At 40.5% G+C, this 25731-nt stretch overlaps 1 protein-coding gene across 3 annotated transcripts in view; it reads left to right on the top strand.

The window, feature by feature from the left end:
* The window catches only part of zfhx3b (zinc finger homeobox 3b), a 256343-nt gene that overhangs the window by 124207 nt on the left and 106405 nt on the right, over nucleotides 1–25731 (top strand). For all 3 annotated transcript variants that reach the window (XM_056462386.1, XM_056462387.1, XM_056462385.1), the window contains exon 4: nucleotides 19633–19864. In XM_056462386.1, coding sequence (XP_056318361.1) covers nucleotides 19633–19864 — 232 coding nt within the window. The remainder of the gene's footprint in view (nucleotides 1–19632; nucleotides 19865–25731) is intronic.

The raw sequence follows: 25731 nt of genomic DNA, 5'->3' as shown, positions 1-25731 counted from the left end.
AGGGCCATGGATATAAACCAGACCAGCCATTTTCTCCCATCCAGCTCATAAATATTTGCATGGCTGATTTATAAACAGGCCATGCTAAGACAAGATCAAAGTTAACTGTATCGGTTAAGGAAGCTTCTCGCAACGCTGCCCCGCACACCGCGCTTATACCTATTAGAGCTCAAGGCCATACATCAACAGACATATTGGCAGGGTTTCAGATCGGCCTGCTCTCGCTGAAAGGCTAATGGTGCCCCTGCTGACGCTGTATTGGGCTCAGGCCACAGCACGAGAGACACATGGATTAGTTTAATGCCGTGTCTTTGTGCTAATGAAACTGCATAGCCCCGTCGAGTAACCCAGGTTGAGTGGCAGAATGCAGGTGCTGCTCAGGTTTCGAAGTATGCACAGTGTGAAGTTATGTATAGCAGCGTTCAAAGCAGGAGCATGGAGACAAGACAGACTGTCCGTGAAGAGGACAGCAGACAGCTGCACAGGCTAGCCAGCCAGCCAGGCGACCAACACAAAGGCCAAGGTGGGGGTAGGCGGTTAAGGGTCAGCACTAGCGTGGGACTGCTAATGCCAGTCCACATGGTAAAGCTGTGACACCTAAACATATGTTTGCTCAGACTCACGCATGCTCAGATAGGTAGTCCAAGGAGTGTCCAGGCCCGGGCCACTCGCATATTAATAAATGCACAAGCTAGCAGATGCGGTCGGCTTGGGGAGGAGGGTTGTTTGTTGACCCCTGTGGGAGGGTTAGCGAACTCAGTAATAGTGGAGAAAGGGAATCATTCTCTATGGAGATCTCCTCCTTTTGTCCTAAAAATAGCTGAATAAACAGGGAATCCATCACTGGGACAGGGTGTGCCCCGGGTGCGAGTGTAGGGAGAGCCACTGCTAAACATGCTGTCTAAAGTCATCTGTCTGAGCGGAATATAAAAAAGTGACACAGAGATAGCAAGCTGGATGCATTTCTACAAGACCCCCCTTTGTGTAACTTCATTTCATTTTTCTTTCCAGCTTAGTCCCATTATTAATCACAGCGGAATGAACCGCCAGCTTATCCAGCATATGATTCTAACTGCAACCCATCACTGGGAAACACCCCAGTGACACTCATACACTACAGACTATTTAACTTACCCAATTCACCTATAGTGTTTGGACTGTAAGGGAAACATGAAGGAAACCCACACCAACACAGGGAGAACATGCAAACTCCACAAAGAAATGCCAACCGACCCAGCCGATGCTTGAACCAGCTAACTTCTTGCTGTAAGACAACAGCTCTACCCACTGCACTACCACGCCACACCTTGTGTAACTTCTTAAGTAACTTTGTTGCTTCTTTGCAGGCTATAGTGACTGTTTTGTGCGGTGTGTACTGTTCACTTATGTGACATGTTTGCTTTCACCACAACATCATTTTGACAAATTAGTTTTAATCTCGACGAACTGGTTTCAAAGAAATGGCTTTCAACTAGCCTAATAGAAACTGCCGAACACCCGTCAGGCATCATAGTGCAGACATTCAAGGATATGCAGCTACTTTTTTGTCTGCATCCAGCTCCATTAGTTGAAAACTACAATGTCTTTCTGGCCTTGCCAGGAGTTGTGCTCTAATCCAGTGGTCCTCAACCTTTTTATCACCGTGGACCGAGCGGGGGGCGGGGATTCGAGAGGTTTGGGAGGTGGTTCGTAGGTTCCTAGGCGACCATCAACCATTTGACAGGATAACAAGCTGACAAAACATTGCTGTCACTCTGATACAAGTTTTATTTACGAAGAAAATGACAAAACATTGCAGTGTTTGGATGTTCTTTGTTATCTCACATAATTAGTCGACCAAAATGTGTATAAGCTGAAGCTTATCAGTCAGTTCTTATCACGTGACTCGCGGTGCCCTCACTGGATTCATTCAACTGGGTACGTTTGGAAGGCGTGAGCGCTTCACGCAAGCTGTGCACCTCCATTGGAATAACAAACTTGCACGAACTCTAGAAAAGATGCGATGTACGAACGGCTCCTTAAAGGCCGCCATCATTTGCAATCTCCAGCAATTGATCTTCTTGCACAAATTGGTCGATTCACCTGATTTTTTGACAAATAATTTGCGGATCCATTCCTTGGCAGTTTGTGGGTCCTTCACTGGGACTTTTCCCCTTAGCAATGAAACTTTCCAAAGATGTCTGTTTCTTACTCTTACTTTGCTGCTTGTAGGTTAAAATTGGGCGCTCAAGTGACGTACGGTCATACGGTCATTTTTCAAAATAACAGATTTTTCAAAATAAAAGATCGTTCAGACTCAGATAATAAATAAAACGGAAATAATTAAGGATTTCTTGTGCAGCCCGATACCAGCTGATCCATGGACCGGACCCGGTGGTTGAGGACCACTGCTCTAATCTACAGGTAAAGCCACACGTAGAGCACTGAGAGTTTGTTATGCAGCAACTTCAAAGATCTCCCACTGCATCAGAGAGCTGCTGCTGAGCAGGCAGACGCAGCTTTGGTCTGGGAAGGGTTACTGAATTATTACTGATGCTTTGGGGGGTAACTGTCCGACCGCAGGTCTGGAGAATATTAATCATTTATTTGATTGTCCGTATGTGCTGATTAATCAATTTGAGGGAGATCTTCAGGATTAACTACCCTATTATTCCCTTGTAAGAACAGATAAGAGATAAGACTTTAAAATATCATGTACCATTTATCATGTATTTTTAGTCCTGAGCAGATGAAGGCGGGTGAAATAAAAACTGAGGTGAGATTAGGCAGAACAGCAACAGAGGGGGAGGGATGGAGGGAGGAAGAGAGAGAGAGAGAGAGAGATTCTTTAGATCCAACCAGGACAGAACTCAACAGATTTAACTGCTGTACTTCACAAGAGGTGCAGGATGAGGAGTGAGAGCAGCTCATGTACTAGGCTTACATAAGCAGACAAAGCCTTACATCCAAAAGCAACATGCGAGGAGAAATCAGTAAGTGGAGGAACAACAGGAAGTAGAAAACAATAGCACTCTGCACCTGTAACCACCTGACTAAGAGAGAGGCAGTAAAAGGTGGGGGTTGGCGCCAGTGAACCAGTGAACTCAGGACCTGTCATAGGTGAGTGAGTTGTACTTGCTTGTGGCTGTGCATGATCAAACAATGGCATAGTTCCTGGGCGCACCACCCATGTTCGAATCCGCCCTATAAATTCTCTATCCGCTGGCTGCTTGATGTGTTATGTCATGTGGTAATGCCTTTGATTTCGACATACCTCCGTTTGTAAATACATGAGCCTCTTAAAGAGCTGTGGTTACTTTTACAAGCATGGTGCTCCCGGCGCTTTGGTGGAGAATGCAGGGGAGGGAGAAGGCAAGAGCGAGAGACATAGAGCCAGTTCAGAAACTGTATACACTTCTCTCATAATGCCATTGCCAAGTGCACTTATGGCTCCAGCCTCTCATTGCACATGCAGTGTAAAGTGAAGTGACACAGAAACTTGAGCTGGAGGATGAGTGAGGGCCTCTCTGTTAGCAGCATGCTCCGTTTCTAGCAGTATCTGTCTGTTAGCACTTTGTGCGCTGTGGCGCTGTAATCCTGCAATGCTGTTTGCATGCACAGCCAGTTCAAAATCAAAACAGGGTTCAGTTTTCTGCCAACTAATGTCATACTGCCGTAACTTGTCACTTTTAAGGACCTTTGCTCTTTCTCTGGCATTTTGGTGAGTAAAAGCTTCTTCATTTTTATCTGAAATGACTGCTGATCTCGCATGGACGAAACACTGTTTTTAATAAATTAAAATTACAAGGCATCCCGATGGTGGCTAAATATGATCCTATTACTAACAATTTAAATTAAGAGTAAAACAAAGCTGACACATTAGCAATGCATGGAATTGAATGCCACCGAATGGGCAGCCATCAGCGCAACCTCTAATACGGCACAGTGACCGATAGCATGAGCAAGTTATTTTGGGACTTGCATGCAGAGGTCCTTCATAGGGCCCTGTGTAGTGTTTGTACTGCCCAGTGACACTAAAGCAATGGAACTGCCTCCAATTAGGCCTTTTTTGATTTTTTTTTTAGTGATAACGACCATATCTCTCGCTGTAATTATGCTGGACTTGGAATGATGAGGGCTTAGGTTATCGAGCCACTATTGATCATTCTGATCAATGAGCACTTTGTTTCTTTTTTTATGGAAAGTGAAGTTGTATTTCTTTCTTTCGGAAGCTAATGAGTCAGCATTGATGACAGATCCTCTAATATTTTCAGCATTGTGTGTATTCTGCTTAAAGAGAGAAGAGGGAGTTTGTGGGATGGATCTGGTGTCTCAGAGTTGTTTCAAAATCTTGTTGAAAGGCAATATATTGGTTTATTTATCAATTGAATATTTTTGAAAACCTACAAATACTGATTATACTATACTTATATATTATACTTTACAATGCTATACTATACTTTACTATACTAAACTATACTATATATATATATATATATATATATATATATATATATATATATATATATATATATATATATATATATATATATATATATATTCCAGTGATTTTAAAGATAAAATTTCAACTTCATTACTCCAGTTTTATGTTGTTTATTATTATTATTATTATTATTATTATTATTAATATTATTATTATTATTATTATTATTATTATTATTATTATTGTTATTATTATTATCATTATTATTATTAGGAGTAGTAGTTGTAGTAGTATCATCATTATTATTATTATTGTTCTTGTTGTTATTATTATTATTATTATTATTATTATCATTATTATTATTATCATTATTATTATTATTATTATTATTATTATTGTTATTATTATTATCATCATTATTATTATTAGGAGTAGTAGTTGTAGTAGTATCATCATTATTATTATTGTTGTTCTTGTTGTTATTATTATTATTATTATTATTATTTATTATTATTATTATTATTATTATTATTATTATTATTATTATTATTATTATTATTATTATTATTGTTATTAATATTATCAACATTATTATTATCATTATCATTATTATTAATTATTATTATCATTATTATTATTATTATTATTATTATTATTATCATTATTATTATTATTATTATTATTATTATCATTATTATTATTATTATTATTATTATTATCATTATTATTATTATTATTATTATTAATATTATCATCATCATTATTATTATTATTATTATCATTATTATTATTATTATTATTATTATTATTATTATTATTATTATTATTATTAATAGTATTATTATTATTATTATTATCATTATTATTATTGTTATTATTATTATCATTATTATTATTATTATTATTATCATTATTATTATTATCATTACTATTATTATCATTATTATTATTATTATTATTATTATTATTATTATTATTATTGTTATTATTATTATTATTATTATTATTATTATTATTATTAATATTATTATTATTGTTGTTGTTGTTTATGGTAATAGTAACAAAAGCAATAATGATTGGAGTAATAAAAAAACTGACCCCAAACTTTTGACCGGTTGTGCATGTGTGCCTATATATATCTTTTCTTTTCGGCCAACACAGAGAGAACATGCAAACTCCACACAGAAATGCCAACTGGCCCAGCTGAGGCTCAAACCATTGACCTTCTTGCTGTGAGGCGAAAGCGCTACCCACTACGCCACCCCACAAAATGTTTTGTTATAACCAATTTTTGAATGAAAATTCAACTTTTATAGGTTTGTGTGACACAAGGTTAATCAAAAAATTTTGTCCAAATTTTTTTGGGACTGATACAAATGCTCCAAAATTAAAGTATAGAAGGATCCTTAATAATGAGTTCACAAACCTTTACCACTAACTGTAAACACTACCCTATACAAATAAAGTACCCATAAACACTATGAAAAAGGACACCCCGCAGTATTAACTCCTCAGGTTTGTATTATCTAGCTTTCACCTCCAGCGTTCCTTGTTAGTCTGCGTGAATATTTCATTACCACATAATTGGTTGATGCTCGAGGCTAGGTTATAAAGCAGTAAGAATGCTCCACTCTTCCTTGTTCTTCTTTTCTAAAATTCACAAAGGGCAGTCTGGATTCAGAGGCATGGTGTGTTTGAACTGGTCTCAGATGAGGAAATGTTTGAGTTGCCAGGCTCTGCCCCTCTCTCATCTGCCCGGCTTCACCTTCACCCACAGGACTGGCGTAATGAGAGGGCCTGATCGTGGCCATGTGCCAGAGTAAATATTTAAGCTCAGCTTAAAGGGCCTGTCTTTTATTAGCTGTGTTGGGCCTACAATGGCGCAACAGGCCCTAAGAGTTCTCACCTTCTTAACATGCAAATGAATAAGCGGGGGTAGGACGGGGGTGGTTACTTTGGGAAGCTTATTTGCATAGCCCATGTCTCTGAGTGTATGAGGGCACCGTAGTGGCAACACAAACTTTGAGCACCTATCCATTTCTAGTGGCTCTCTCTGTTTCTAAAGATACACTTTGTTTGCCTTTACTTAAAGGGATAGTTCACCCAAAAATGAAAATGACCTCATAATTGACTCTCCCTCATGTGATCTATAACCTTTATGTGTTTATTTATTGTGTTAAACACAAAAGATAGATAGATATTTTGAAGAATGATTCCATGGTAGCAAATAAATACTGTGGAAGCTGCCAAATCTCTTGTGTTCAATAGAATAAAGAAACTTAAACAGGGTTTGAACAAGTAGAGGATGATTAAATGATGACAGAAATGTCACTCTTTGGTGAACTATCTCTTTAATGGCTTTGAGGTCTACTGATTTCGTAAAGTTACAGTAGCACAGGGTGCTGTATTACTGATAATTAAATTGAGCAAATTAACTTGTACTTGTGTATTTACCTATACATACAGCACCAACATGTGAGAAACGAAACAAGGAACAAGGTCTTGAGCTTAAACTAAACTGAAAACATACTTTATTAATATTTTTATTTTATTAGTTAGGTTATAAAGGTTTGGAATATTTTAAATACAAAACCTGCTATGTAGGTTTACTGAAGTATAAGCTATTCCGTTATTTATATTATTTCATATAAATAAGTCACTGCTTATTTCAAGTCATGTCAAGTCATAGCTTGGTCTAGCAAGTCACTTTCAAGTCAATATATATATATATATATAGAGAGAGAGAGAGAGAGAGAGAGAGAGAGAGAGAGAGAGAGAGAGAGAGAGAGAGAGAGAGAGAGAGAGAGAGAGAGAGAGAGAGAGAGAGAGAGAGAGAGAGAGAGAGAGAGAGAGAGAGAGAGAGAGAGAGAGAGAGAGAGAGAGAGAGAGAGAGAGAGAGATATCTGTATATATATATATATATTTATTTATTATTATTATTTTTTTTGTATAGAAAGTGACTTGCTAGACCAAGCTATGACTTGACATGACTTGAAATAAGCAGTGACTTGACTTCACTTGACTTGACTTGACTTGAGTCTGACAATAGACTTGACTTGCTTGAGACTTGAAGGTTATGACCTGAGACTTACTTGTGACTTGCACATGTGTGAAAGCATGAAATGTGGTTGGATGAAAATGAAATTTACCATTATATATTTATATAACAAGTGCAAAAGTGGCAATTCGGCTAGAAGGGATACTTAAATTAAGTGTCACCAGTCGAGTATCTATGAACAAAACTTAACCAGAGAGGGAAGGTTAGATCAAAAGTAACATGGTGCAAAATACAGTGCAGTCTAATGTGAGAAATGGCACTGTCTGTATTTCATCAGCTGCCTAAGACCCCGTTTACACGAATACGTTTTAGTTTTAAAATGGCATCATAGAATGAAAACAATCCGCGTCCACACTGGCATTTCACCCAGCATTTTTGTACAACTATCCATCCACACTATACAGCTGAAAACCACACACACTGGCATGTACTGCAGCAGTGAGAGCTGTGCATGTCGGACTGTTCATCAAGGATCATCCGTGCTTTAATTCATCTTGTTGTCTATATCTAATGACATATTTCCCGACTTTGGTCTTTTGAATCTATTACTTTTTCTCAGGTAATGTGGTGGGCTCTGGTGGATTCGCGACTAAAATAAACAAAAAATTTACCTCCTGGGACGTATTTGGCACTCTTCGGAAATGTATATTTTGGTACATTTTCAGAATGAGCATGAGTTGGCATCCATATATAAACCAACAGCTTCTAACAAACCTTAGCTTCTAACACCCCTCAGTTTCAGTAAACTCCTGAAAGTTATTGTAACAGTGGTTGCAATGAAATGACACTTACTATAAGCATAAACACAACAGGACTGACTCAATGTCTCCAGCTGTTTGTTTCCTCTTACCTGTTTCTTTTGCAGGTATGTTTTTTAATCCTTATAAATCATATGGCTCTTTTTAGATCACCAGCTCAAGTCATGTGTTTTCAGCTAATACAACAAATAAGACATCATTGAACGGTCTAAGTACCTCTGAATGTCTCTCAATTGATTGTGTCTGTCTCCTGTCTGCATGCCCCGAGACATACGCAGGATTCTTTCACTGTCCCGTCCTAATAATTAGCAACACCGTCTTTTACTTAAAATGGAGGGTTAGTTATGGGATGTTGCAGGGGGGTAGGAGGTTCTCTACAGGTCCCAAACTGCCCTCCTAAATTTCCAGATGGCACCAGGCGGCCGCAGATGTCTTGGGACAGTTGGAACAGCTGTGTGTGTTGCCCCTAGAGCTCCACACAGCTGTCGCCTCCTGCAGGCAGAGTTATTGTACTACGGGCCTGTATGCAGCTTGGCGCTACAGGGCTTGCATTCATAAAAACAACAGGAGGTTAAGCTGTTAATTAGCTCTTCATGGTGGAAGGCGACGTCTAGCGATTAATATAGTTTTGCAACTCTTTTTAGTTTACCCAACCCTGGATTAATCTTAATTTCCTGCATGATCTCTGAGTCATGTGTACCTACCTAAATAATGGGCATACAAGGAATATACAAGTGTTTATTTTGACAGAAAATCATCAAGTGTTAGGTGTACTTGGTGACTTTCCCTTAAAAAAGGCCCATGCCATGCTGTATTATCTCCAATCTGTGCTATTGATATCTTTACCGCCCTTACACAGAGTTCCCCTGCTCTCTTCTTTCCGCACCCAGGCCGATTCGCCCAATGAATTATGTGGACACATTGATCAGCTGATTGAGAACCATTGTTTGGAAATGCAGGGGCATTACTGGAGGAAGGATTACCCCACGCTTGTTTTGCTCCGGTGTATGCGAGAGGGTATTATTTAACTGCTTGTCACTACACCCTCCCTCTAACCGCTATTGCTTTTTACTCAAAGACACAAAGAAACATACACAAACGAGCGTACGCATAATCAACACTAGCCAAATGACTGCAGGCATTGATTGCCTTCTTTCTACAATTATGTTCCTATTGTTTACTTTCTAGCTGCTTATTTATTCCAAAGGAATTCAATAATTATTGCTTTATTTACTGTTAAAGTGCACTGGGGTGGTATAAGCGGCTGGAGAGGATTGTTTTAAAGGCCTCTATCTCTCACCCTGTATCCAAACCAGTCTAATATATTACGAAATACCAAATCATAGAACTTCTTTCACATCTGGACTTAAAGTTTAGCAAAGATAAATTACAAACTAGATCACTTTAATGTCTCGATTGTTCCCCCAGACAGAGATTAAACGGAGATTGACTTTTCTTCCTCAATCTATGTGAGAACAATGTCACGAATTGTGCTCTGATTGACCAAGATAGCACAGTCTTTCATTTAAGAGCCAGAGATTTCAATGCGCTCTCAATTAAAATCATCAAACATCTTGATCCCCCCCCAACAAATTATCTGTAGTCTGCGATCTACATTCATTCTCTCTTTATTTAATTGTAGATCTATACGCTCACATTCTCAACAGTGTACTTTTGAGTCCTGAGCTATGAAAGAGCAACATCTGAGCAATATGATGGGCAGTGGTAGAATGACTATTTGAGCAGAGCAGAGAGTGAGAGAGGTGCAGGAAGTGGTAGGTATGCAGTTAAGAGGTGGGTACGTGCAGTCTCTCCAGCCACAGCACAGCGTCTGGGCATGTCGCCGCTCGCAGTGGCTAATTTGAACCAGCCGCTGAACTTGGCATCAAGCGCAGCTTCTGTGGTCGCGGTTCTGCTACTCCTTCTACTACTGTTGCAGAGTGAGAAAGGAGATAAAGAGAAACAGAGAAGCGAAAGAGGTAAAACAAAGGACAAACAAATTCTCTTTTGCAAAGTACTCTTAAAACATTGTTTTTGGATCAAATTCATTTGAATTACAACAGTACAACCCAAACTAGAAAACTACCCATAAGAGAAAACTTGCATTGCAAGAAATCCCCTGATGTATTTATTTTATATTTCTATATTTAGACAGCCCAGTCTCAGTGTAAATGCCTGTGGCAGCATTGCTACAATATTTCCAATAATTGACCTACAACCAATGTCAACATAGTATAATTCTGAAGACGTAGCCCTATATACATTTCTGGAGATCGCGAATTATGTAGCCAGAAGTACGTATGGCTGCATTTCATCTTTAAAACGAACGATACAGGGCGGTATGATGCCGATCCTTTTTGCGCTTACCAGCTGACCGCTTACCTCTGTGTGGATGACTTTTCCACTGTTAACAGTTTGTCCAGTAGCTCGCCATGAACTTGCGCGGACTTGAGACACAGAGAGGAGTTGACCACGACAACGGTGTTCGAGTCAGGCAAAAATCGGTTCCAGAAAGCTGGTAAGACAAAAACAACAGCCAAAAATAAAATAAAGAACTAAATAACAGGGTGAGAATGTGGTAAAATCTGAAAACGTAGTAAAAGTCAGGTGAGGGCTTTTAATTTTTTGGATTGCTTTTGAAAACACTGTTGGTTGGGTTTAGGGAAGTGGGTGGGCGCTGGTCAATCAGTGCTTTTGAAAACACTATTGGTTGGGTTTGGGGAAGGAGGAAGGTGGGTCAGTCGATCGATCAGTCAGTCAGTCAGTTGACAGCGGCCTCTGGTGGATTTACCTGAGAACAGCAGACGCGAATGGCACTCGCGAGAGTAATTTGAGATCTCAAAAAGTGTACACAGCGGCCTCTAGTGGATTCGCGAAAAAAAAAAACTGCAAGAAAACATACCTCCTGGGACTCTTCAGAAATATATATAACGATACGTTTTCAGAATGAGCCTGGGTTCTGTTTTGTCTTAAGTAGATGAACATGAATCTGGGTGCATCCTATTATGTTGATTGTTTTACAGGTTGCATTTCAGAAATTAAATACCCAGCGAGTTGGTTAAAAGTTAACGCTCTGTTGAAAATAACTTACCCTCTACACTTTACACTGAAAGTTATTTGGGTATGTTTTTGAGGTTTAGCAAAAAAAAATTGCCTAGTTTGTATTTACAATTCCAATATTTGATAAGTTTTGCTGCCAAATTACAAATAGAACACACACATGTATGTAGAAATGAGAAATGTGCAGCTTTCCATTTCATATGTGCTTGGGGTTTTCTGCCCATTAGGCAAATCCCTTTGTCTCTCTTCTCAGGATGCAGAGCAGTGATCTCATTGGCTATTATTTAACCAATGACATCATTATGCTAGACATGAAAGGTGTCACCGCATTTGACTGTATCCATCAAGATGACATAGCGTATGGCTAAATCCAGTTTAGTTTGCCACCCTAAAGGCACTGGTGTGACCCCACAGCTTCATGATATCAATGGATTATAACCTAGCATAAAATATAGCCTGTGGTTCTGGTTTAGAATGTTCTCTAGTCCAGTTTCTGACTTGAACCAGCGACCTTCTTGCTGTGAGGCGACAGCGCTACCCACCACGCCACCCTGTTTCTGTGTGTGTGTTGGATTTTTCCTACATTGACATTAATATAGTTTATATAACTCTAAAATAACACACAATTCTCATCGTCCCCCTATATAAGGAAAATAGTGGAACAAACATGCATTATGAAAATGCGGAATGGTTTGTGTTGAAGGTTGGGACAGGGTTGGAAAATATCATTAGCTCACTGATAAAACAACAAAAGTGAATGGAAAGTCGGCACCATGATAAAAAAGCAGACATATGTATGTGTGTGAGCGAGTTTGAGTGGAAATCACCAGGCCTCGCCACTAAGTGCCGAGAATCATTGGGATAATTACAAAGCAATACACATTCAGACACTCTCTGGCTCACTCACAGTGGGAATTCGTCAGCTCTGGGAGAAATTGATAGCTATTTAGCCACTGGATAGTCATCTGTTTTAATGCATTAATTTTGTATTAAGAGCACTGCCAAATTTAATAGTAGAAATAGGAGTTGGATCAAAAGGGGGCCTTGTGTGTGGGGCTGTACATACACCACGTGCACAAATGTGTATGGCTTTCGGCCAGTAAAAAATAAATCTACACAAATGCATGTGAATGCTTGGCTTTTGCGTATCAATCTTTGCTCAGACGTAACGTTTTAGAATCCTCATTGATCAAAAAAATTGTCGCTACTTTCGAAAATCTATGCCATTAAACTGAGTATAGCCCAAGGTTATAATTGTTTTAGATTTTTCATTAGTTATTTCGTTTTGACTTTTTGTTTTTAAATTCAGTTAGTTTTAATTAGTTTTTAGAGGTAGATTTACTAGTTTTTATTAGTTACTTTATTTTGAAATTGCCTTGTTTTAGTTTAGTTTTTATTAGTTTAAGTATTAGTTTTATTTGTTAGGTGCAAGATTCATCAGAATAAATATTGTATACAGTAATAAAAACTCAACCAAAGATAAATGATTTGAAACATGTGTTCAGAGGACACATGAACACTACCATCTAGCCATCCCCAATTACAAATACAACAGCCCACAAGACAGCAGCCTTCAGTACAATATGTGTGCAAGTCTGCTTCTGGGGTTAGACACGCAGATCTTTTCTGTGAACCGGATCTTTTGTGACAATCCTCCCATGTTTGGTCTCAACATATCAAAAATATGTAGTCAGCAATCATAATTTCAGTCAGTTCAAGCATCACCATGATCTGAAAAGTTTCTTACAATTACGTTTTGCAACCCAGCTTAAGCATGATTCACTTATTTAAATTCCATTACGACTTTCTGTTATGAAATAAACTTACGTTTCGCCAGATCCCCTCATTTAAGCCTTTGGTTTACCCACGCTGCAGTTGTTCAAGTTTACTTCAGTCACAGCAGGGTGTCATGTACTGTTTGAGTTTGGTTCACCTGCTGAATCACGCATTCGTAGTATTATCAGTTCACCGGTTCTCAAATCTAATCTCTGTGTACTGTTCTAATAACTGAATAACTCCGGAAATTGGTTTATTACCAAAGAAGGGTATCAGGCATGGTAAAAGTAAGAAGTTAGTGGATAGCAGCGAATCATTTCAAATGATTCAGTTTGATTTGGTCAAAAATCTCAACCGATTCACTTAGAAGATCCGGTTAGAAGAACGATTTGTTCGTGATCGCGATCACTAATACAGAAATAAGCTCATTATCGAGCACAAATGTGTTAAATTAATACTTTTAAGTGTCTTCTCGGGACGTATTTCATATTTCACCATGCTGCTGTCATGTCCAGCTATTGTTTTTGTCGCGGGGGCAACAGCGAGGATGACTGGAGGAGGACCGGCTTGATCTGGCCAATGACAGCAGGATTACAGACTCTGATGTGCTGTACGGGTCAAACATCTGGCAGCGCAAAGTAAATAGATTTACTTCTAAAAGGCATACAGTACACTGTAAAACAATCCGTAGTTGTACGGTTTATTTCCGGCAGCTGGGGTGCCAGAAAAAAAAATGTAAAATAACAGCCGTTAAATTACAGAAATTTACCAGAAATTTTATTTTAAAGAAATTTCTGTGATTTAATGTCCGTTATTTTATGGTAAATTTCTGTAATTTAACAGCCGTTGTTTTATGGGTTTATGGGAAATAAACCGTAAAATTACGGATTTTTTTACAGTGTAGGGTTATGTATTAAATACATTTACAAAGACAAAACGAAAGACGTTTTTGCTATAATTTTAGTTATTTTATTAGATTTTTAGATGTACACAATACTCTTTCAGTTCTAGTTTTAAAAAAAAACTCTTTTTATTTTTATTTCAGTTAACGAAAATGTTTTTAATCTTTTTAAATTTTTTTCGTTCGTTTTCGTTAACTATAATAACCTTGGTATAGAAGGCAGTTTGCACTAATGTCTTGTATAGCAGCCTTTGCAGCATTAGTGAGAATCCATCACGGACTTATAAATGAATAGCTTGCATAGCTGGAAGTATTTGTGTCCATGTACTTGTGTAGAGTATGTTGTGGAACTTACAGCTGCTTTACCACGATTCCGCCGTGGCCCTGGGCATTTGTGGAGGTTTTCACAGAGTGCGCTGAGTGCCTGGCCTGTATTCGGCTCTCTGGCAGTTAAAGTGGCGAAGGGTGTGAAAGGTGTGTGTTTTTTCAGCCCACATAAGTGGATCCTTCTGTATATCCATGCACAGGAGCAGGTAGGTGTTGAAAGTGATAGCTGTGCGTGATGGAAGCGAAGCAGGCAGGGATAGTAGTGTTGAGTTGCTGCGGGGTGGACGAGGTGGGTCGCCCTTGCTTTCCTCACCTACGTGAGTACAGGGAACTGATTCATCTTTATGTGCATGTGTGTGAGAGAGCAGTCCAGTAAAGATGGTCCACACTTGCTGTACACACATGCATTTTCTCTCTCTCTCTCTGTCACACACACACTTACTCCCTCCAGCCCACTCAGGTTTCGCTCTACTGCACTTCCCCACAGCTCATGTGCTCTCCTGTAAGTCTGCCATTAACTTCCAGCCAATTAAATGAATTTTGAGTAGTAATGTAAGCCATGCTGACTCTGTGGCCTTCTCTGGCTCCAGGGGACTGCATGCGGCTGTTCTGGGGCCCCTGCGGAGGGGAGACTTCTCAACAGCACCCTGACCGGCCCCTCCCAGCTCGGTGAACATGACTTTTTCATTAAGCCGCTGAATTCCTGCACTTCAGTTGGAGGTGATTTATCAGCATGGAGCTTCATCTCAGGATCATAGGAAACAGACATGCTGCACACAAGAGCTCTCTCATGCATTATTATGTTTCACGTTTAGACCCAGGGGTGTGTGTGTGTGTGTGTGTGTGTGTTGGGTGGGAGATTAGGTGTAGAGAGCATCTCAGAGGTCCCTCATGTGGATGTTTCAGATGGAATCATGTAGATATATCTGTTCTTGGACAGGTCTTTTCGGCCCTCTGGTGTTGCTATGAATGTACTGAAATTCAGATTATTGTGTGTTAGAAAGTCTTATAGGCCCTGTTTACACTGTCAGGTCTTGATGCTCAATTCCGATTTGTTGCCTATACAGTATCTGACTTTTTTTGCATAAAGGCATGATGGAAGAAATTGTCTTGCTTTTAGCTCTGCGAAATATCTGATGTTCGCCCAACTTTAAAATGATTTTGAAGTGGAGTAGGATGGTAAGGGCCGTCATCGCAGCTTGTGCCAATGGTTTATATATGGTGTCCTCCACCATTCAGAGGAATTTGTGGGTATGAAAGAGATCTCAGGTCTGGTGGGTGCAAATTGTGGTGACTGACCACTTTCCTCCTCCATGTTTCCTGTGTTGTTGTTGTTTACCATGTCGGCTTCTCCACACATGCTCTTCCTTCCACGTGAAGCACCACATTGGCACAAGTTCAATGACGTACAAAACAGAATGCCTCAATAAATCTGATCTGCCTGTTTACATGATAGTCGCATTGTCACATATCTGATTTATATCCCTACTGAAAAAAACAGCTTAAACCAGCTTAGGCTGGTTGGCTGGTTTAGCTGGTCAACCAGGCTGGTTTTAGAGGGGTTTTGGCCACTTCCAGGCTAGTTTCCAGCCATTTCCAGCCTGGTCTTAGCTGGTCAGGCTGGGAGATGACCAGCTAAAACCAGCTTGACCGGCCTAGCCAGGCTGGGAGCCCAGCCAAAACCAGCTATGTCCAGCTTCAACCAGGCTGCTCAAGCTGGTTTTTGCTGGTAATTTTCCAGCCTGACCAGCTGAGACCAGGCTGAAAAAGGCTGGAAACCAGGCTAAAACCAGCCAACCAGCTTGGTTTTTTCAGTAGGAATCTGATTTATTTATACATATGAAGGAGGCCTGAAACCGATCTCTGAATATCCGAATGTATGCGTTTTTTCGTGTTTACACGGTCATAGAACAGATCCAATCTGTGTCGCATATGTGCAAAAAATCATAATGGGGTCACATTTAAGTGGAAGTGTAAACGGGGCCTTAGAGAGTCTTACTGTATCTCCGGCTCCAGCACCTAGACTACAGCTCCGCACAGGAAGTTTGGCCAGAGGAGAAATGATCTTGGCCAACTGCGCCTGGATCTTTCGTCAATTGGTGAAGTTTTGTTCCTTGTTACTGTCGCCACTGGCTTGCTTGGTTGCTCTTGGATTTGCTCTTCAGTGTTCGTACTTCCAGCAAATCTCACTAAACTGAACTAAACTGAACTTCATCTCTGAAAACTGGACTGACACAGTTTAAAATTATAAGAACTTCTATGTTCAGCTGCTTTGACACAATCTACATTGTAAAAGCGCTACAGAAATAAACATTATTTGAATTGAATATACCATATAATGTTCATTACAAAAAGTAACATGGCAAGTTCATTGATTGTAATCACACCCCTGAGAGCACTGTGGTAAATGTGGTATTAGTACTAAAATTTTGATGGTATCTACAAACGACGGAATAGATATTGGCATAGCTTTTTTGACATATTTAACATGGAACACTGGCTTCGGTTTGGGTAAAGACGTGATATATTGCTCTTCTCCTGGCTGAGCCAGCTAAGGTTCTCCAGTGTAAATCCTGCCCTTTTTATGGGTGCTGTAAAACTCCCCACATTTTTTTTTCTTTGAAGTTCAGGTGTCTCCTTTTTTGCTTCACTTGCTTTCACAAAATCGGCTCAAGTAAAGATGTGCATTTCAGCTCATATATTTTCTAAAAAGAAACTCTTCCATCTCCTAACATGCAACAGATTGATTTGGTGTTTTAAACAAGCAAATCTGTGACAGATCAGTGTACCTGAGCTCTGATACACTGCATATGCGTTTGGGAGTGTGAGGTGGAGAATTGTAGCTCAAGAAAGGCCAAAACATCCAGAAGCACCTACTCAATGACATCATACTCCCACTTCAAACAGGAGAGGGAGAGAAGGAGAGCAAGAGAGAGCATGAGGAGAAAGACAGAGCCTTTTACGATCACCTAATAACTCCATTACATGGAGCTGAGGGGCACACACAAAAAGCAAAAACCCATTCCTGGAAGTCAGTGGCCCTAATGCACATCTTAGGTATACCAGGGTGACATATGATACCGGCAGCACAATTGCTTTGAAAAATAAAAACCCTTATAGCAATGTTAGCCGAAAATTAAATATTACCAGAGAAGGAAAACATTTCAGGGAACATATTCTCCCTCCCTCTCTCTCTCTCTCTCTCTCTCTCTCTCTCTCTCTCTCACTGTTGTCAACACCTGATGTGGCCTTAATTGGGTTAAAAATCTAATGTTACTCTGGCTTTGTGCATCTGAAGCCGATGGAAACACATCTCATCTCTGCGCTGCAGGGCAAAGCCAACTCAGCCGCGTCTTAATGAATCAATTTGTTTTCCCCGACCTTTGTCAGGGTTTGGGGGTGGTCTGTGCAGGAGATTAAGAGCTTCTCCACAAGAGAGAAAATACATGTTTTGCCAGGCAAAAAGTCAGAGAGATATTTTTGCAGATTTGCATCATCTCCTTCATGATGCAATTTAGTTGCTTTTTATGACTCACATAACAGAGGGAAGGTAAACAACGAAAGCAAGGTAAAGATACTAAGGGACGATACTGCTACTTTGATCACATTATCATAATTGGCCTTTTTATTTATAATCCTGCAGTGAAGAGTGGACAGGAAATGATGAGCAGATACTTTTCTTTTTTCAGCAGATACTTTTTAATGCTTAATGTGCGGAATCATTTACACTAGCTGTTAGGTCACCGTTCCAACCATCGTACGTTTGTTCGTAAGTCTCGAAGTTGCCGGTGACCTTCATGTTCTTTTGTCCTGTAGTTTCAAATACGTAATGTGCTGATTCTGAAAAAACAGAAAGCTTTATTTCTCTTGTTTTACATGGAGGGTGGACAGTCTTGACGTATATATAAATAGTCAGAATACTTACACAAATGTAATTCACCAAAGAGGTGATGGCCATGAGGAATGAATGAGGGAAAATTGCCTTTGATTAACATCGGCAGTATTGACAAAAGTATATTTCTTTGGTGAAGCTTATAAAACAATCACTTGACTGGAATGAAGAAATGAATCAAGGTTATGCAAGATTAAGAATATTAGTAAGCATCTTCAGAATACAGGCACTAGCCATCAAATCTATGTGCCACAGCCATATCACCCTGCAGCCTAAGACCGGTTGCTCGCTGAAGCAAAGCAGGGCTGAGCCTGGTCAGTACCTGGATGGGAGACCACATGGTAAACTAGGTTGCTGTTGGAAGAGGCGTTGGTGAGGCCAGCAGGGGGCACTTAACCTGCGGTCTGTGTGAGTCCTAATGCCCCAGTAAAGTGAAGGGGACGCTATACTGTCAGGATGAGACGTTAAACCTAGGTCCTGACTCTCTGAGGTCATTAAAAATCTCATTAACCCCTTCTCGTAAAGAGTAGGGGTGTAACCCCGGTTTCCTGGCCAAATTCCCTCCATCAGCCCTCACCGATCATCCCCATCCTCTAAATCGGCTCTATCACTGTCTCTCCACTCCCCCTATAGTTAGTGTGTGGTAAGTGCACTGGCGCCGTTGCCCTGTGGCTGCCGTCGCATCATCCAAGTGGATGCTCCACACTAGTGGTGGTGTAGAGAGACCCCCCCCTCTTGTGAAATGCTTTGGGTGTATGGTCATACACAAAAAATGCACTATATAAATACACATTACTTTACATTACAATGCTTGCCTGCAATGTATTGTGTAGGTCTTGTCTCATTGATCAGGTGTGGTGTGTTCAATGAACAGAGGCTCAGCTTTGGATTGTTGTGTTACCTTTGGGTGTACAGTGTGGTTGGCTTGTTTTGGGTTGGTGGATCGTGCCACATATCTCTGGCCCACCCCAAGGATCTCTTTGCTCTCTCCTAGATATGGTCAGAGAGTCCCACCACTGCCCCGTTTCTCTCTCTCCCTTTGCCTTGCTCTCAAAGAAGCAGGATTTGACTCGCTGGTGATCAATATTTAGCATCCCATGCGTGAAACAGGCAGATGTTTGGAGTTTCCTTTTCAGAAACGAAAGACTTCTCTTGAGTGAAAGGGATCAATGCACTTTCCTTCGTGTGTCCCTGCGCACGCTCTTCCTGTAGAAGCAGACATGCTCCTTTCTTCTACCTCACCAGCCCAGGGAATGCCAGCATCTTGTTAGCACACAGACACACACACAAGCACATGTCAAGGTCCAGAAACCAACATTGCGTTAATGAATGACGTTTACTTTGTATTAAACAACAGAGTCCTGATTGGTAATTGATTTATTCATTTGTAAATGTCGTTAGATATCCTGTTTGAAAACATTCTTTCTCTCACTACAGCATTTGCAGCAGCATGAAAACGCTGTAGAGGGAGAGTCGTGCTACTACCACTGTGTCCTGTGTAACTACTCTACCAAGGCCAAGTTGAACCTCATCCAACACGTTCGTTCCATGAAGCACCAGCGCAGCGAGAGCCTGCGGAAACTGCAGCGCCTGCAGAAGGGCCTGCCTGAGGAAGAGGAGGAGTTGAGCGCCATCTTCACCATTCGCAAGTGTCCATCTGCTGACACAGGTAAGAATTATGTGTATAAATGTTTCTACTGTATCTGCATGAAGATGCCTCCCTTTTTAGTGGTTTAGGCAGTTACTTCTTGTAAAGCTAAGGGTTCGAAAGTCAAGTAAGACTTGAAAAGCATTTGTTGCAGCTTGGTTGTTTACATAGTTAATAATTGAGCTGATTCTGTGTCGTCATCTTTACTTGATAGATCTTGAGATCTTGTCACGTGCCATAGTCAGTCCCTGGACCTTGGCTCAGATCTTCATCGATGACTAATAAAGCGAAAGGATATCATTAAAAATTAATATGAATACAGTTCCCGTTTTTGCCGACATTAAATAAACAATCATAGATGCCATTAAGCTTAGAAAAGCAAGGGGAGGAGGTGCAAAAAACATAATGTGGGGGCCGCGGCCTTCATCAGGCCATATGTAAGTTAGCCATTAAGACAACAGAGCCGCAGTCAATTAACACACTGTTTCAGTATAGATTTGGTTTTCTAATCATTTTGACTCGTGTGCCCTGACAAAAGACTTTCATTGTGCCTTGCTCCCCTCCCTCCCGCAAGCCAGGCGGCCCAACCGACTTTTAGCGTTGTGCCGTGGGGGAGAGAGAGAGAAAGAGAGAGAGAGAGCAATAGACGGAGGGGGGAGTTGGCCTCTAAAGACGCTTTGTTCCAAGGAGGCAGGGATAATGAAGCCAGCGGCCGGGAAATTGCGCAAAAGGCAGTCACAGATCTGAGGAGAATCATTAGAGAACATATTTAGCCGAGCAATTAAGGACAATTAAGCTTTCTGCTCGCTGCACTCCAAATATGTTAATGACTATAGTACAGTGGACAAGTGAACATGCAAAGGCAATAGGAAGGCCCACTTAGGTTAAAAGGGTGGGGGTGCAGAAGATTTAGAGTGTGTTTCTGGGTAGGTGGAGGTAAAGAGTTCACAAACAAGTCTGGTTTTCTCTCTCTTCCTCTCGCTCTCTCTCTTTTTTGGTTGATGTAGCATTTATTTATATATTTTCTTGGCTAACCTTTGATGTGCGTTAATGGATTCCCTTGTTTGTGAGGCTGGTTGGAGGTTAGGTAATGACTCCTGCAGTAGGGATGTGTGGGCAGAGCAGCATGCAGTCGTTAAACGCACACACACACACACACACACTCACACACACACATTTGCAACCCTCTGCCATCTTTTTTCTAGTTGCAGCAATCCAGTCGTACCCCCTTGACGTCAAATGAGCCAACAGCTCAAAAACAACACATTATGTTTGCTGTGCGGCACAACTTTTCCAAACTCTTCCAGAATTAGTCAGATGAGATGTTCTTTGTAGTGAGAAATGGCTGTGTGCTTTGATGATGGCTGATTGCACAGCCATGCAAGCTTTTTGATGTGTTTAATTACTGGCTTTTTCTAGACTAGATATTATTGAATTTCTGTACCTTCAGGAGAGAATATGTAGGTGATTAAGGCTGAGGTCTAGCCCAGTGCTGACTGGGAAATGCTGATGAAGGACAAGGTGAGTGTAAATCGACCAGCAGCTCAAAAGGGAACCAACCTGCCTCTTATTATCTACAGTTGTTTCCTACTCATGGAGAATGAACAAGAGAGAGGTGTCTCAGCATCCCTGTCCATTGATAGCTGATACCTGCTAACTGACGTCAGGACTGGGCTTGTGGGCGCTCTGTTAGGGAGGCTGGGTCTTCCGAGAGGAACCGTTGTCCTAATAGTCTTTGACGCTCTGTTTCCCAAACGGGGCAGGCTGCAGTTGGAGCGTTGAACAGCTGATTGATTGCCCTACACATGCAGAATCAAACTCAAGCTTCTGTCGGCCAAGCAATGGAGCTATGCTCAGTCTGAAAACAAGTCCCATCGCTTTAAGTAGCAGGGATCAAAGTTGACTGACTTTTCCCAACTCCCGCATATATATAAAAAGTATATGTATTTAAAGGTCAGTTAAAAGAAATGAGGTGTGTAATAAAGAATGTCGGCCTTCTTCGCCTGCTCCCACTCCCTGTTTCAGCATCTTGTTCAAATTACGCTGATAATGAACATACCTCTTCATCAGCGAGTAAGAAACATTGCTAATTCCTCACTGCCGTCCCCCACACTTATGAACCCACCCTCCCCCAGACTACCTTTACACTTCTTAATGTCCTGCTCCCCCTTACCCGAGTGAAACCATTCCCTGATGGTGTAATATTTAATTTCCTCTTCGCTAGCTCTTCTGAGGCACTGGGCTCTTTCTTGTGGTTGAGGCACAGTTGCTAAAGTGGTAGAAGGCTCCCTGCTTGTTAAAACAAAGCTGGCCCTGGATTTCTGGGTCAGCTAGGATGCAATTCCCTTGGCTGCTGCTGTGCGGTGTGTAGCTCTGTTGGTGTTAGGTGCTGGGCTACTTCCCCAAGCAGATCTCGGCTTTCCCACTCCTGTTTTCTTAGTGACCCTAAGCAAAAACGATGTGAATTGTGATGTTCCCCAGCCAACGGATGTTTAGCCCTAAACTAGATTAGTCGTCAAATAGACAGATTAGACAGACTTCATATGTGTAGTCATTCATTTCTGTTTATTTGATGACTAGTCTAGTTTTGGCCTATTCATAGACGTCTAATAGTTTTTCACTGACTGCCCAAATTTAGCCTTGTTTTAGCCAAGACGACTATGTTTAGACGTCTATTAGACATCTTTTAAAAACAAAAAGTGCTTGCTGTGTTCTTTCAAAGTCTGCATGGATCAGAAGTTGTTCAGTCTTTTATTTCAGTATGTTGATGTTATTCCAACTGAAATGGAATATTGAATTAGGGCTGGGCTTTCTTTTTGTGTATCATTCCTTTTCATAAAGATACAATAAGAGGGACATGGTTAAGAATTCTAGTGGCTAAAGCCCCCAAACTGACGTCAATAGAGAAGGACCATCACTCCGAAAGTGGAAGCAAGTAGTCAGAATTTGACTTTTAAGCTTTTAAACTTGAGTGATTCCTTTTTGTGGCCAGAAATTAGTCCTTAAACCATGAAGTCGGTTGCCTTTATCAGGTGGCACCTAAGTGTTTGTGTCCGACTGTGTCCAATTTTGTTTCATCATGCCAGCAGCTACCTCTCTGCAACTCTCACATGGTCGCCCACTGAAGCTAAGCAGGGCTGTGCCCGGCCAGTATCTGGATGTCAGACCACATGGGCAAGCTAGGTTGCTGCCGGAAGTGGTATTAGTGAGATCAACAGGATTTGTGTGGGACCTAACACCCTAGTATATTGATGGGGACTCCATACAACTCAGTGAGTAGTCTTTCGAGATGTTAAACCAAGGTCTGTGGTCATTAAAAATCCAAGGATGCCCTTAAAAAAAAGAGTAGGGGTTTAACCCCAGCATTCCCTTGAATTTTGCCCAATTGGTCCATCATGGCCTCCTAACCATCCCCATATCATAATTTGCATCATCACTCTGTCTTCCCTCCAACAATCAGCAATGTGTGTGGTGTGCAGTTTGGCACAATATGGCTGCCATCGTGTCATCCAGATGGATGCTGCACACTGGTGGGGAATGAGATCCCCCCACAACCCCAAGCCCCCCAAAAAAGTGCGTAAAGCGCTTTGAGTGTCTAGAAAAGCGCAATAAAGATGTAAGGAATTATTATTAATATTATCATGGCAGAGTTTGGAAAAGTACACAGATATGAACTGTAGAAGCCTAAAGCACAAAGCTCTTTGCCAATTAGTGTGGAAGTTTATGAATTAAGAGCCCCCAGTAACGTACATTAACCAATAGATACAGTACTTTAATAGTTCCCAAATTAAGGCTGCGCAGCCACCCCTGAGGGAGGTCTTTCACGTCTCTCTCTGGAACTGTCACATTCCATTTTCTGGTCATTTGTTAGCAATATCAATGAGGATCATTTTTAAAAAAGATCCATACCACTAATTCGGGGAAAGTGTGCCATAGCAGATGCTGTTGATGAAAACAATTGATTGTGGAAATATTGATCAGCTTTGTTTTCAGTTCTGATCCATATGTTGTTGTGATATTGTTTTCTCTCGGAACTAAGCAAGTTCAGGCTTGATTAAAATAACCAATTACCCATGAGTACATGCCATCTAAGCATTATTAGATCCGTGACGAACACAATATCGTATAGTCAGATATGACATTAATGTATACACATGCAAGCAAATATGTTTAAGCTCTAGGTTGATGTTTTGGCATCCAGGTAGTGTAAGCTGGGTTTCTGTGCCACTTTTTTTGCCCTCTGATTCGCCCACCGAGTGCCAAGGCGGCAGTTTCCCATCCAATTAAAGCATTACATGGATAAAAAGCAGGCATTGTTTTAATTCCTGCCCCCGCGTTGAAAATGTGCGGCTCAAGCATGCCATTCTCTCACTGGACATCCACTTGTCGTTCTTAACCCCTTCACTCACCACAACACAAAGAAGCTCTCTACAAGAAGGGTTTCCCAAAATGCTACATTTTTAGATGCCCCAGACAGCACACCCTAACGCATGCTTACACACACACAGTCGGCTTTGTGAGTGTGAGTGTGTGTGTGTGTGTCTGAGCTTGATGTGTGGGAAGAGACACTACAGCAGCAGATGACAGGTTTTATGAGTGATGTTCACCAGGGCATATAGCTGGATGACACATTGGGGTCTCTCATTTCAGAAGACTTAATGGACTGAAGTTTTTTTAAACATTGCAAACTGACAGATACAGGAGAGAGAGAGAGTAAGAAAAGAGGTAAGTGGAAATGAAAGCTGGTTAGTTGGCTCTTTGATGGCGCTACAGGCCTTTGGGTGGCAATGCTTAAAACTAGCCCAGAAGATTTGTGTACGGGTTTGTAGGAGAGAGGAGGGAAAGCTGTTTTAGAGAGTGTACACATTGCACTGGTGCTGTGGATTAGCTGCCGATGTAAATCTTTTTTCGGTCGCAGATGGCAGTGCCGTGATCTCTGAGCTATGACGTGCTGCAGGAAATCCCTGTCTGTAGACACGGGAACAGCAGCCTGCTTGGCTTCTCGTGCCAACTGCCTGCAGCCCTTCCCCCTCAGTGCCCAGGCAGGAGAGGGAATAGCACTGGAGAATTTGAACAAGTCTTGGACAAATTCAAGGGTCAATGACATGGTTTAGTTTGTTCTATCTGAAGAATGCAGAACATACTCAATGTGCAATCACTAGAATGCACAGCTTTTGAGCACATTTTTTTATTATCAAAAATATATTTTATAATATTTACATTTAAATTTTAAAAATAATTTTTAATAACTCGTTTTTTTTTTAAATGGCATATTTCATTTATTTGGCTCTTTTATCAGATTTTATTCAAAAAAAAGCTTTACTACTGTACGTTAATGATAAGATTACTACTTTTAATGATTTTTTTTACTTTAATAAGTAATTTGTAATGTGTTTATTGACTATTTTAAGATGTGTCCATACTACTGACTAGTATTCAAGGTTTGAGAATAGAATATATTGTGTTCATGGATACAATACATAACATTTTTACTTGCTTGCTTACTCCCAGGGCCATTTTTAGCTGCACCATATTGGTGTTTCATAACATCTATTATTTATTTATTTATTTATTTATTTTTGAGGTGAGTTGTTAGCCCAACGCTCAACCTCTAATCTGTAGATCACATTATTATGTTTTTCTCTCTCTTTCATTCTTTTATAACACATTTTATCTGTTTTTATGCTTATTTCTTTTATTTTTTTAACCATTTTTATAAATTTTTCTTATACTTGTTTCTTTTAATCCTGTTTATGTGAAGCACTTTGAATTGCCACTGTGTATGAAATGTGCTATATAAATAAACTTGCCTTGCCTTGCCTTGCCTAATCTAGAGCAGTGTTTCCCAACCCTTTTCCTGGAGGCACACCAACAGTACATATTTTGGA

This window comes from Danio aesculapii, chromosome 7 (assembly GCF_903798145.1).
Source record: "Danio aesculapii chromosome 7, fDanAes4.1, whole genome shotgun sequence".
Lineage (NCBI taxonomy): Eukaryota > Metazoa > Chordata > Actinopteri > Cypriniformes > Danionidae > Danio > Danio aesculapii.
This window is presented reverse-complemented; position numbering and strand designations above follow the sequence as displayed.